Source organism: Lichenostomus cassidix, chromosome 2 (assembly GCF_008360975.1).
Source record: "Lichenostomus cassidix isolate B80296 chromosome 2, HeHo_3.0, whole genome shotgun sequence".
Taxonomy (NCBI): domain Eukaryota; kingdom Metazoa; phylum Chordata; class Aves; order Passeriformes; family Meliphagidae; genus Lichenostomus; species Lichenostomus cassidix.
Window position 1 is genome coordinate 8,514,556 of NC_139482.1, and position 12,190 is coordinate 8,526,745.

Here is a 12,190-nt window from a genome sequence, read left to right on the forward strand (position 1 = left end):
AGCATCAAGGGAAAATTCAACGAGGTTTTCAAAAGATATTTTTTACAAAGAGGAATCTGCATCTCTGGAGATACTCAAAATGTGTCTGGAAACCACCTTGAAACATGTGCTCCAAGTGCTGCACTGAGGGGGGGCTGCACTAGCTGAGCTCCACAGCTCCATTTTTAGCCCATCCAGTAGCTCTCCACTGACTCCAAAAGGATACCAAAGCTGTTTTATTGTGTCCTACTCTATAAACTGCATCCACACCCCTGTGTCTAGATCCTGCATAACTGCTGCTGTAAAGGGGAGGGAGAAGCAATGTGGCTTTTGCAGGAGGAAAGTTGTGTTGCTAAAGCCTGCTAGGAGACTTTGAATGAATCAGTGAGTTTGAGGATGGCTGCGATACTCTGTAATTTGTTTTCCTAAAAGCATTTTGCAAGAGCTGTCTCATGAAAGGTTCTTAGAGAAACCGAGTTGCCATTGCATTAGGGGGAAGTTTTTTGAGGGTTGATGAGTGAATAAAATTTAAGAAACACCTCGTGAAGAAAGGGACAGTTTTTGTAGTGATGGTGATTCTCCAATTTAAACAACAGGAAAAAGGAGGAGGTTATAGTGAGGTGGCAGAATGTGAATAACACATTATTACCTACCCTCAGAAAAGCAACAGTAGTTGTGAAGTGTCCTGAAGAGACCTTGTGATAATGTAGGACTGTGAAGATGGCAGATGAAATCACTGGTGATAAAGTAACGCTTATCACAAAATACACCTCCTTAACTATAAAGATAAAATGATGACCTGAAGAAAAGGATTTGGTATTGCTGCAAATGAGTGTCTGTGAGCACCACCTCAATGCTCAGCAGTGGAGAAGAGCAACAAAATGCCAGACATTAAAAAAAAAAGGAAAAAAAAAGAAAAAAAAAGTATAAAATATCTAAAAACATCACTGTGTGACTCTGGACCACAGCCTGGGCCCTGTGTACCTCAGAGTGTAGTAGAAACAGAATTGGACAAGTTAAGGTAAAGGATGGCAAAGGTGATCAAAGGTGCAGGACAGCTTCTGTAAGAGAGGAAATGAGTCATCCATGTGGAACAGAAGAAACTAAGGGGGAATAGGATGTCTGAAAAATCAGAAATCACTTTCGTTTTTCTCACTAGTGATCCAATGCAGTTTTGAGGGAATAGGTTTACAATATAAAAAGGAAATGCTTTTGTACTTAGCACACAGTTAAATTTTGATTCTCCCTGTTTCAGGGTATGGGGTGAATAGGATGAATCACCTCATGGTGAAGTGGAAGCCAAACCAGGTAATTCACCCTCTAAAAATGCTCTGTTTTTCCTCATTGAGTACAAAGGAAGCTTATGACACGTTGCGCATTTGCAGAAGTCCATGAAAAGCTCCTCAGAGGCTGGTTAAGATGAATCCCACCTGTATTAGATACTGGAAATTATGGGAATAACACATTCCTGTATCTTTGAGAAGTGTGACCAAAGCTCCTGCAGGAAAAATCTAGTGCAGGGCAGTACATCAGCCATACAGCCCAAGCCTTAATGAAGTCTGAATCTCCCAGACTGGTCATCCACGTTGAGTCTTTTATCTGTGTTGCCAATTTACCTGCATGGGCGGGGGGGATAACTGGTGCACTCTCAAGGGGAGAAATTAATTTTTGACCTAAGAATTTCCCCAAGGACTCAGTTGTTTCAAGCACACAGTGCTTGAAAGGTCCTGTGTGTAAGCCAAGACTAAACCCAGCCTACGAGTTACCCCTCCCTGTGGGTGTAGTTCTTTGCTCAGCATCCAAAACAGGAATTCCAGTGCCACCAGTACTTGTTTTTACAGCTGTGCACCTGTGCAGTGTGAGGCCAGAGCAGCACATGAATGAATGATACACAACTAATGACTTTGGGTTTACCTACAAGATTCATAATGCTCCAGTAGTTATACAGTTAAATGCATTTCTCTTTTTGTCCTCTGTCTGATGTTACCAGAGTTTTCAGAAAGCTGTCTTGGAGATGAAAGACCTCCTAAATTACACCAACAGGAAAATAGCTGTAATGGTGCATATATTTTGCTTCCAAGATGAAAGTCACCTTCTTACATTGAGAAAGGCACAGATATTAAAACATGCAACTACATAAACAAGGTTAAAGAATGTAAAATGTGATTCTTCTGATGGGAAGGAAGTGAGCTGAACCAGGATGGTTTTATGTTTCTGTTTACATTTTTCTAGTGATTTCCAGGTAAGTGGCAAACTATTTTAAGTCTTCTTGAAAACACAAGTGGAATTTTAACACATAACACAGGACCATGAAAACTGCCATGCCAGGGGTGTCTAAACCCAAAGACTGCTCTGACAGCTAACAATAGGTATTTCATGGAAAGATCCAAACCTTCATATAATGGACAGTGCTTATGGGAAAATGACTTCTTATACCCTAGGAAAAAGACTTTTTATATTATGCTGTGCTTGTGTGGTAACCTTGTACTTTATTCCTCTTAACCTCATTTAATGTAACAGTGAGCACTTACCATCACCTGTTCAAATACTTCTATGAACCCTGCTACTGTTTTAAAACTATAAATCCTTGGCCATTTTGTGATGGTCTGATCCACCAGCCTTTCCTTCCCAAAAATATTTTCCTGCCTTTAATTTTCCTGCCAGCAGGTACCATTTAATCCACTTGTTAACTTGTACACTCTGTGACACAGGCTCCAGGGGATTTTTTCCCACTTCCTGGCTGTAGGAGGGTCCCTGGAACATAGTAATTCTTTTGCCTGCTTCACTTTTGGCCTGAACAGAGAAATCTGTCTCCATCAAAACCCTGTAAGGTGCAATATTACAGGCCACACACCTGAGCCAGAGCTGGCTGAAATCTCCTCTCAGAGCACATTACATGTGCATATCCAAGCCATCAACAACATTTGTGCTCCTCCCTGTGAGCCCCATGTTCCAATCTTGGGTAGTCAGAAGTTCCCACCCCCCAAATAAAAGCAAAGCACCAGCTGTTAATGCTGTATTCACAATACCATACTCCACAGACAATGTGACTTTATTCACAAATATGATTTTTACAGAGGTAGAACAAAATACTTTGTATAATCTTTTTTTTTTAACTATATACATATAAAGAATATAATAGAATGACAAGAAAGAAAATGTTGTAAACAAAACAATATTATGCCATCAAATACAGTACAAACAGCATGCATGAACAGCTTCAAATGAAATCTTGCTGGTGTAACTTTCTTTTTTTTCTCATGTGGTAAATGAAGAGTAGTAAAGAGTCATGCTCTAATTGGATTGAGTACGCCACAGCTCTGCAATTTTGTTTTAATTATTTTTTTTTCTTTTACAATAAACCAACAAGATCACTTTCTTTTCACTGTGGTGGGGAATGCTTTTGTAATGCCCAATGTAATATTAACAGAAAAATATAATAATCAAATCTACAAAGTGTACTCTCATTTAAAAAGCAAAACCATAGAAACTGTACAGTTTTAAAAAGCGAATTATCTCAAATACTTCTTCAGAGAATTTTCTAAAGAAAGAATAAAATATGCAGAATAAAAATGAGGAGAGCTATTGTTCTGTAACAAAGCTAATCAAATACTTGTTTTCCGTTCCAATAAACAGTTTTTTAAATTAATGACTATTCCAGAAATTATGAAGTGGGCCAGGTTTTATTAATGTTCCACTTGACCAATAAAGCATGAACTCCTTACAGGTACTATAGCTGTCATTCCCCTGGGGATGGATGGGGATTGGTTCTGCATGCATGCTGGAGACAGGGACAAGGTTTAGTCATGGGTGGAGATTCTAAAAATATTTTGAAATGTGTTAAACGTTTAGTAGCTCCTATAAAAATAATCTGGCTTGTTTTGCTACTGGATTAAGATTTGGATATGTGATTTTCTGCTGAAATTCAATCCTGGCCAAGGACTTCCACTGGGAGTTAGCTGGGCTGCAGCAGGTCCCAACAGCCATGGTTACAGCTCACACCTGAAACACCTGAAGCCAACAGCAAAGCCCACACTGCTGTTCAGCCCTGTGCCTCAGGCTGAGCCTCAAGGACCTGGGATGTGGGGAATGGTGCTCTCCTGCCCCTCCATCCCTCTGAGTCCCAGCCTATGTCATGGGGAGGGCAAAGGCTGGAAAGAGCAACTGTGCTGTTGCTGCTGTGAACTATCAGCTCTGGTGACAGCCACCTTTCTGCCCCTCTGCTCTGGACATACTGACCACACAAGCAGGGGGTCTGGTCAGGTCCCTGCCCTGCTTGGGGACAGCTGTGTGTGCTGCCTGAGGGAAAACAGGGCTTTCTCCCTCTGACCAGCAAGGAAGGAAACTCTGAGCAGTGGGGTTAAACTGCCCTCCTGCAGGTCACCCCAAAACTGTCATTTAAAGATTCAGCCAGACAAACAGGACCTGCAGACTCCATTTGTCTTTATCAAGAATGTGAGGATGGTCAATATTAAACACATGCTGTTTGTGGCCACGAGTCAGGCAGCAGCCCCAGCTTCAATCACAATGAGTTTACTAAAGATCAGCAGAAAATTGAACAGAGAAGGATGGTGGCTCTCATTTGACTCTGAGCTCTCAGGTGATCCTGGTCTTCAGGCAGAAGCTCAGCTCAGCCTGGCAGTGAACATGGGGTGCATGCCATGTCCAGTGCAAGTGACCAGGGCTTGGCCTGAATAACATCCTTCAGCAGATCGCAAGGATTAAGTGAACTGCAGTCAAAAGAAATACCTGCCCTGCATGGCAAGTCCATCTCTGTGGCTTCATCCATGGCTTTGGCATCTTCCCAGGAAATGGACAGTCAGGCCCCTCTAGATTGCCCTGGTGCAACTGAAGCCTGCATTTCACTAATTGACCCTGCAGCAGATTATCACCCCCAGAAGCAGGGCTTTTATGAGAGGTGTGAACAGTGTGCTATGCACAGATGAAATATTTTGTGTGGTTGTTTACAGTCAACAGAATAAGCCTTGCACCTCTTTGTGGAAGAACTGTACAAAACATGGCTGAAATAACAGGATTGTCGATGATGGTCAGTGGGAGATAATCTAACCCTCTGAGTAAGACTGCATCTTTCTGTTGTGCAAACTGGTCTACAAGGATGAATAAAACAATACATTCCTGCTCCATTAGCCTTGGGGAAGATTAATGCCCTCTAATCTACACTAAATAAACTCTGAAGCATGAAGTCCCACACTCAGCCGCTTGTGAATTAATAGGGATCACCCTGAAATTGCTATTACGAAATGCAAATATTTGCAAAAGAACAATTAAAAAATATTCCTGAAGTGCAACGAAAGGCTCGTCAGTCATGTTTGTGGCATGCACAGGGACAGTCAGGAGGCAAACACTAATGAATCCCAGGGCAGAAATCTGTGGTAAAACCCCATTAGCCCATTGTCAGTGGGTGATGGCACAGCATCTCACACTGGGAAATAATTCCACCCAGAAGGCTTGTCTTAGGATGCCCCAATTTTGATTCTTTGGACAGTTTGTTTGCATACAACTACCTGTATTTTCAGAAAGCTGCAGTACGTGGCTCACAGTAAATCTACTTCAAACACTTGCTGATACGGCTCAAACTGATCTCATCTGCCCTGATCTGCAATTTTGTGTTAGCTAAAGTAATAAAAGAATCCTGTTAAACCTAAATTATCAAATGAAAAAGGCAATTTTCTCATTTATACTCCATTAGTTTTTTTAGTTATTGCTAGGAAAGCTCTAAAATGCTTAGGCCATAAAATAAACATGTGGCTTAATGTACAGTATGTGTACTTAAGAGGATGATGGCATCTGCAGTAACTGCTCTGCACTGCTATAGTAATGGGATGCACAAATTAAGCAACAGCATATATCAAGTAAAGCATACAAAAATGTATGGCAAGAAGTAACAAGCCTTCTGTTTTTTTGTTGTTTTTTTTTTTTTAGTAACTCTTTAATTTCTGAAAAGAAGAAATCACCGATATCCACACCTACAACACAAAATTGCAACGTGGTTGATTTTGATTGATGCTCGCCACCTCTGTGCCAGCAAAACTCTGTGACACTGTCATTTTTAACATTTCACTGATTAGAAGTTTATAAAAGCTCCCCTTCCCAAATTAAATTCAATGATATATTTTCCAGTGCTGAAGTTAAACAATTAGCATCATATGGTTTCAAGCACACAACACTCTTAAGATCTTGGAAAAAAAGCACCCCAGATTCTTAAGTCACGGAGATGTAGGATAGCATATGAAAAAGCATCCAAGTATTCACTTCTGGAAATGAAATTAAGAGCCTAGATGCCTTAGGTACATTCAATAATTTTACTCTCAGGCTCTTCATTCAAACATATCAAGAGTACGTTCTATCAATAATGTCAATTCCTTTAGAAGAGTGCCACAACTAAACCTGTGAATTCACAGAAGCAAGATTGCATATCCAAACCATTTACAGACACATTTTAGCATTACTTTGCAACAGCAGGCATTAGGATTTTGAGAACACATGAATGTCTGAAATTCATCCTATGTGCTGCTTTACCCCTTCATGCTTAGTTCAAATAGGTGTCCTTCAGAACAAGGAGTGAGCAGAGCCTCTGCAGAGAGCTGCAACGAATGCCTGGATCAGACAAACTCGATGAGAGACACAAAATGCAGATTGGAGATTTCTTCTTCAGCCAGGCTTCTACACAAATATACTTGCCTGGCTAAAAAGGATGGCACAGCAGAGCTTTACAGAGGGAAATGCAAAAATATAAAGAGGAGAATCCATTTTCTTCCTCAGTAATCCCGTAAAACCAACAGTCTCTTTCCAAAACAGCTCCGGAGAGTTACCTGACTGCTGACAGGACCTTTCCCATCACCTGAGGAGAGTCTATGCTCTCCTTTTCTGTGCTGCCAGTGGCAGGGACATGGTCAGAGTTGTGCTCATGATCCCCTGGCTTCCCATTTTTGTGACCAACATGTTCTCCCCAGCTGCAACAACCGTGCAAGCCTGTTTTACTTATAGTTCAGATTTCCTTCCTCTCATGGCACAAAGCTGGAAAGTAAACAACAGTTAAGAAAACATTTGCTTGCCAAAGCCTGGCATGAGAAGGTGCAAGCTCTTCTTTGCCAGAGCCTGGACCTGTGTTTGCTCACACCCACAGCACTTTCATGCTCTAGCTTGGCACTGTATAGGAACAATCACCATCCTCTTCAGGCCCTCACTCTTAATCAGCCTTTGAGAAGTTACAAAATATAGCAAACACTGTTTTCTGAGACTATACTGACTGCACTAATTACCCACAATATTGTATATTTGCTATTAAGAACATGAATGTGTGCTTTCAAAGTGTGACATTCAGGGCTTCGAGGATGTGGGAGGAATTAGATGGATTGTTCTGTCACTTAATCCGAGGCTTTGATGTACTCTTAAAAATTTGTTTAAAACCCCAAAAAACAGAATACACATTTTAACTGTTGAACTTGTACCAGCTAAAGGAGTTTATAAGGACCCTATCACTATGTGGTTACAACAGAAGATACACAGTTAAGGTCAGGTCACGGTTTCCAAGAACATTCACAGGGACTGAGGATGAGGAAAACGAGGGATGGATTCTGCAGGAACCTTCAGGAAACTGAGCTGCTCACTGGGGAAGGGCCTTGAGTATTGCATTCACTTCCTCTGCAACCGCTGTCAAAGCAAACTCAAACTGCTCCTGTGGAGAGAACAAATGCACACCCTGAATAATAAAACAAAACATTTTCCACAAGCCTAGTGCTCTATTCCGCAGCAGAACATCCTCAAGACATTGTTAAATATATGAATATGCAGGATGAACTGTACACTGCAATGGGAAGGAACAAAATGTTCTGGGATTATTGATGTCATATAACATGTTTGACAGCGTCTTGAAGCCAGAGTCATTTTAATGGAGAAAAATGTTAGTAGCAGAACCCAAGCTATTGGGACACAATGATGTATTGCCATTGCATGCTCAGAAGGGTTTGGGAGTAGCTGATCACCAGCCATTTCCTTCTGACACAGAGATGGGAACTCAATAATATAATTGAAATATGAAGTAAGGAAGATGCTGCAAAGCAGAGACTTTGGCTTTTCTCAGGACTGTTTCTAGTTGAAAGAATCTAGAATAAATATCTCCTCCCCTACTATCCATTATATAGAACAATATCTACTTTTTGGCTTACCTGTCAGTGACCTTTTTGAGCCTCTTTTTTAAATGTTCTTTCCACACCCACAAATTACTTGATGTTGTTAAGACCACTCCTATATAATAAATACTTGGGAAGGCTTTTCTCTGCTATTAATTTACTGTAACCTCAACACCAGAATTATTAACAAGCTTCTGTGCTGGGTTGCCAGTGGTGTGAAGGATACAGCCAGGAATGGCCACTTCTTCTAAATGCAACCCTAACACACTCCTGAACTGTGTAGTCCTACAGAAGCACAAAGGAGTTTTAAATCTTCAAGGTTAACAGGTGTTGTATTTTCCAATCAAGCAATTTTTTTCCTCAGTAATTTAGCTTACTGAAATATCTGACAGGGTGATTTGGAGTTTGTGGTTTTTCAGTGGAAAGTTTTCTCAACATGTAGGCAAGTCAAAGGCACCAGATAAGGACTGTGGAGAAATTTCTGGATTTTCTGGAAGTACTCCAGAAGTTTAAGTCAGCTGGGGGTCAAGAACTGCTGAGGAATTGACTCTGAGGATGCAGGTTTGAGATGTGCCCTGCAAACATCCCAAGATCACTGCTGGGATACTGTCTGTGTCTCCCATTAGAAAACTGGTGGTCTGTGCCTCCAGCCCCTCAGTTAGTGCTGCCAGGGGCTGTGTATGATGGTTACAGAACACAGCCACCCCCAAAAGAGACTACTGGACTAATTGCATTAATTTTCCACAGTGTTTCACTTTACTGCAGAAATCCACAGGAAGGATGAAAGAACAAACTACAGATGTACAACTCATAGTTCAGAAAGGCAGCTGACTCTTAATTCCTGCCATCCAGTGCCAGTCTTCTCTGCATTGTCTTACCCGACTGCAGTCATCTCCCATGTGGAGATGCTTCAGAGAAGCAATGATGGGCACAGTGCCAGAGCAAAAAAAGCAGAACAAAACTCAGAATAATTTCTCAGCAACACTGCTATTCAAGAATTTTGCTGTCTGCTTGGTGCTGTCAAAGTGGCAGCCATGTACACTTGCTGGACTGCAGCCAATAGCTTTTAATCAGACATCAATTCACTCTAAAGAGCAGGATTCATCCTCACTAGGCACTGAAAACAGTGTACATGACTGCCTGTGGCTCCCTGCACTGCCTAGGGTCTCTGCAATTAAAGGAAAGACTGGGAATGCTGGGGCCATCCAGGAGCATCAGTTGTGCTTTAAGTGGAGCACAAGGGGAGTGTGAGTGAAGCTGGAGAGCAGCAGGGTCAGAGAGGGCATAGACTGGACATGCTGGGACAGAACCAAACCGAGTGCTTGGAGCAGCTCAGAAAGCCTGAGGAAGAGTGTCTGTCTCGCCCAGGGACTGAGCAACAGGAACTCAGTATGCAGTTTGGAGACAAGTTCAGTGGAGACTATCAGCTAACATCGGGTGTGACCTTAATGACTGAGATAAAACAATTTACAAAGCATCATCTGCACAGCCAGAGCTCAAAACTGACTGCAGTAAAGGGGACAGCAGAGCAGACACGAGGTGTGTGTGGGGACATGGCTTTTCAGGGATGGCACTGCTGAGCTCTTCCCCCTCCTTCTGCATAACACATACAGGTGGAAGGCAGGGAGTGCAGTTTCCATTGATGTGCATCACAACCCACCCAAGAAAAGCCTTTCCACACCTTCCACACTTTTCATTGAGGATTACCACAGTTATGGCAAATTAATGTCAGTAATTTTTAAAGGAGCTCAGGTTGCTGTCTTGGACAGCTACACTGCCATTCATATATTCTATTTGCAGATACAAGACTGTCTGGAGATGAATTTTAACATGTAGCTTTGCCTAGAAAACAGAGCTGGACAGACATTCTGCGGTGTCAGTTCACCTATAATGCAGAGGTGACAAGAGTATACTTCATAAAAAAGAACTATGGCTATGTTTCATTAAGTCTACAGATAAAAATTCCCAGGAAAACAAAGTGAGTTCATATAGCATACATGACACAATAAGGAATCTATCTAACATTAAAGATTGTAAGGGAATATAGGAGACAGGAAAAAAGGAAAAACGTGTTTTTCCCCATCACAGAGAATACACTTCCTCCTTTATGACTTTTTCCTCTCACATGTGGCATATCAATTCTATTTTATGATTGCCCTGCAAAAAAAAAAAAAATCCAAAAAAACCCACAAACTCTCTATAATGCTTCTCAGAAACACAGAATGTCTTTATGATAATTTCATTACAATTTATTATATACAGAGCTTTTGAATTAAAGATCCCTTCCAGAAGACAAAATGCTGCAAACAAATCTTTCCCATGCCTATTGGAAAGGTGGAGCGCTGCCTGCTGGAAACACAATAACATTGCTGAAGGAAGTTGGTGTTTATTTTGCCTAGGGATATTCTGTAATTGGCATTTCTAACCTGACTTTTAATCCATCGTTTTAAATTACTCCAAGAGTCTAATATTCCTCATTTGTATTCAGTTGGGAAAGCACAGGGGTTTGTTTAAATCCATCAGAAAAATTCTCTGGGGATTGTGCATTGCTAGCATGTAACCAGATATTTATAATTTGCAAGACATTAGCTTGAATAAGTGATTTGGGTGGTTTTGAGAAAATGACAATGATGGAAGAAGGAGCAAGAGGAGAGATAAGCAACATCCTGAGAAAATTTTTCATCCTGAATGAAAACACAGGATAGATTTCTTTTCTGGAGCTCCTCCAGACAAATGTTTGGAGGGAAAAAACATGTCTTGAGGGAGATTTTCATGGAACTAGGGTAACTATTGCTGAGCTAAGGAAGGGAAGTTGTTCACATAACCTCATTCTTTGGTTCTGGAGCGATGTTTTTTCTTCTGTTGAAGGCAACAAGACATAATTTCTCTGCCCTGAAAAAGGAAACTGGAATCTGAGCTCTATGTTGCCACAGAGCTGCTACATATTTTGAATGCATTTACAAAGTAGTCTGCATCTTCCCTCAGAGTAAATATATATATGGCATTGGATACTGTGTGCTATTTGCTTTTTTTCCAGTCTGAATAACCAAAGCAGAAGAAAGATTTGTGCAATTTTATGTCTTACTTGCAGATAAAGATTAGCTAGTTTTGACTGATTCCTGTTTATTGTTCATGCACGTACTTAATTGACAAATAATAATTGACATTCCCCAAGCTGTTCTTCAGCAGTATTTTCCCTAGAATTTGTGGGATATAAAATGATTGGGAAGATTCAGGAAAAGTTATGAACCAATGCTTCCTGCAACACACATTTATTTCACCTTTGCCCCTCAGCAATTTCGACTCCTTAAACATAGCAGAATTTTCTATCAGTTCCAGCCTGGCCAAGACACAGTGTAGTCACATTGCTCTTGTTACTCAGTTTGGGACTATATCTATAATTTGATATTTTATAAGGCCATAAACAGACTTATTTCATCTCCATGTCACGAAAGAGTTTCTTTATTGTTGTATTTTCAGCTCTTAACTTGCAGCAAATACTCCAAAGTATCATTCCAAACTTCACTGGAATTGTTAATAATAGAAAGTTTCATTCTTAATTTAAGGGACTACAGTTGAACCATCAGCTAATAGGTTTAAAAGTTTTACATTGTGGAAAAATGTCAAAACAATTACAACTGACAGGAATTAGAGAGAAAGGCATTCATCTCACCGAAGGGTAAAAATATAGTTACCATCTTACATCCATAAAGGCTTACATACATAAGGCTGAAGGCATAATGCAAGCTCTTCTGTGCAAAGATACTAAAAATTACTTGATTCCCCCAAAAACTTTATTTCCTTTAACTCAAAACTTTTGGGTTCTTTTTTCCAGAACAAAAATCAAATGCAGCAGTTACATTCTCTTTAATGAGCAGAAGCTTTAAAAAAATATTACATGCACAGTTAAGCACAGATACTCTAAGAAAATAATCCATAGTTCAGGATGAAAGCAAGAACATTCTTTCAAATGCACATTTTCTTTAGCAGGCTATAGATTGTTGTCTTGACTGCCCTTCATATATGGTAATCAAGATAGATGTTGGAGATGTTACAAG

At 40.6% G+C, this 12,190-nt stretch overlaps 1 protein-coding gene across 3 annotated transcripts in view; it reads right to left on the reverse strand.

Moving 5' to 3' along the window:
• Nucleotides 1-2,991: 2,991 nt before the first annotated feature.
• PTPRN2 (protein tyrosine phosphatase receptor type N2) overlaps nucleotides 2,992-12,190 on the reverse strand; it is a 634,777-nt gene continuing 625,578 nt past the window's right edge. For all 3 annotated transcript variants that reach the window (XM_085050284.1, XM_085050285.1, XM_085050286.1), the window contains one exon: nucleotides 2,992-7,678. In XM_085050284.1, coding sequence (XP_084906410.1) covers nucleotides 7,607-7,678 — 72 coding nt within the window. In that variant the 3' untranslated portion in view covers nucleotides 2,992-7,606. The remainder of the gene's footprint in view (nucleotides 7,679-12,190) is intronic.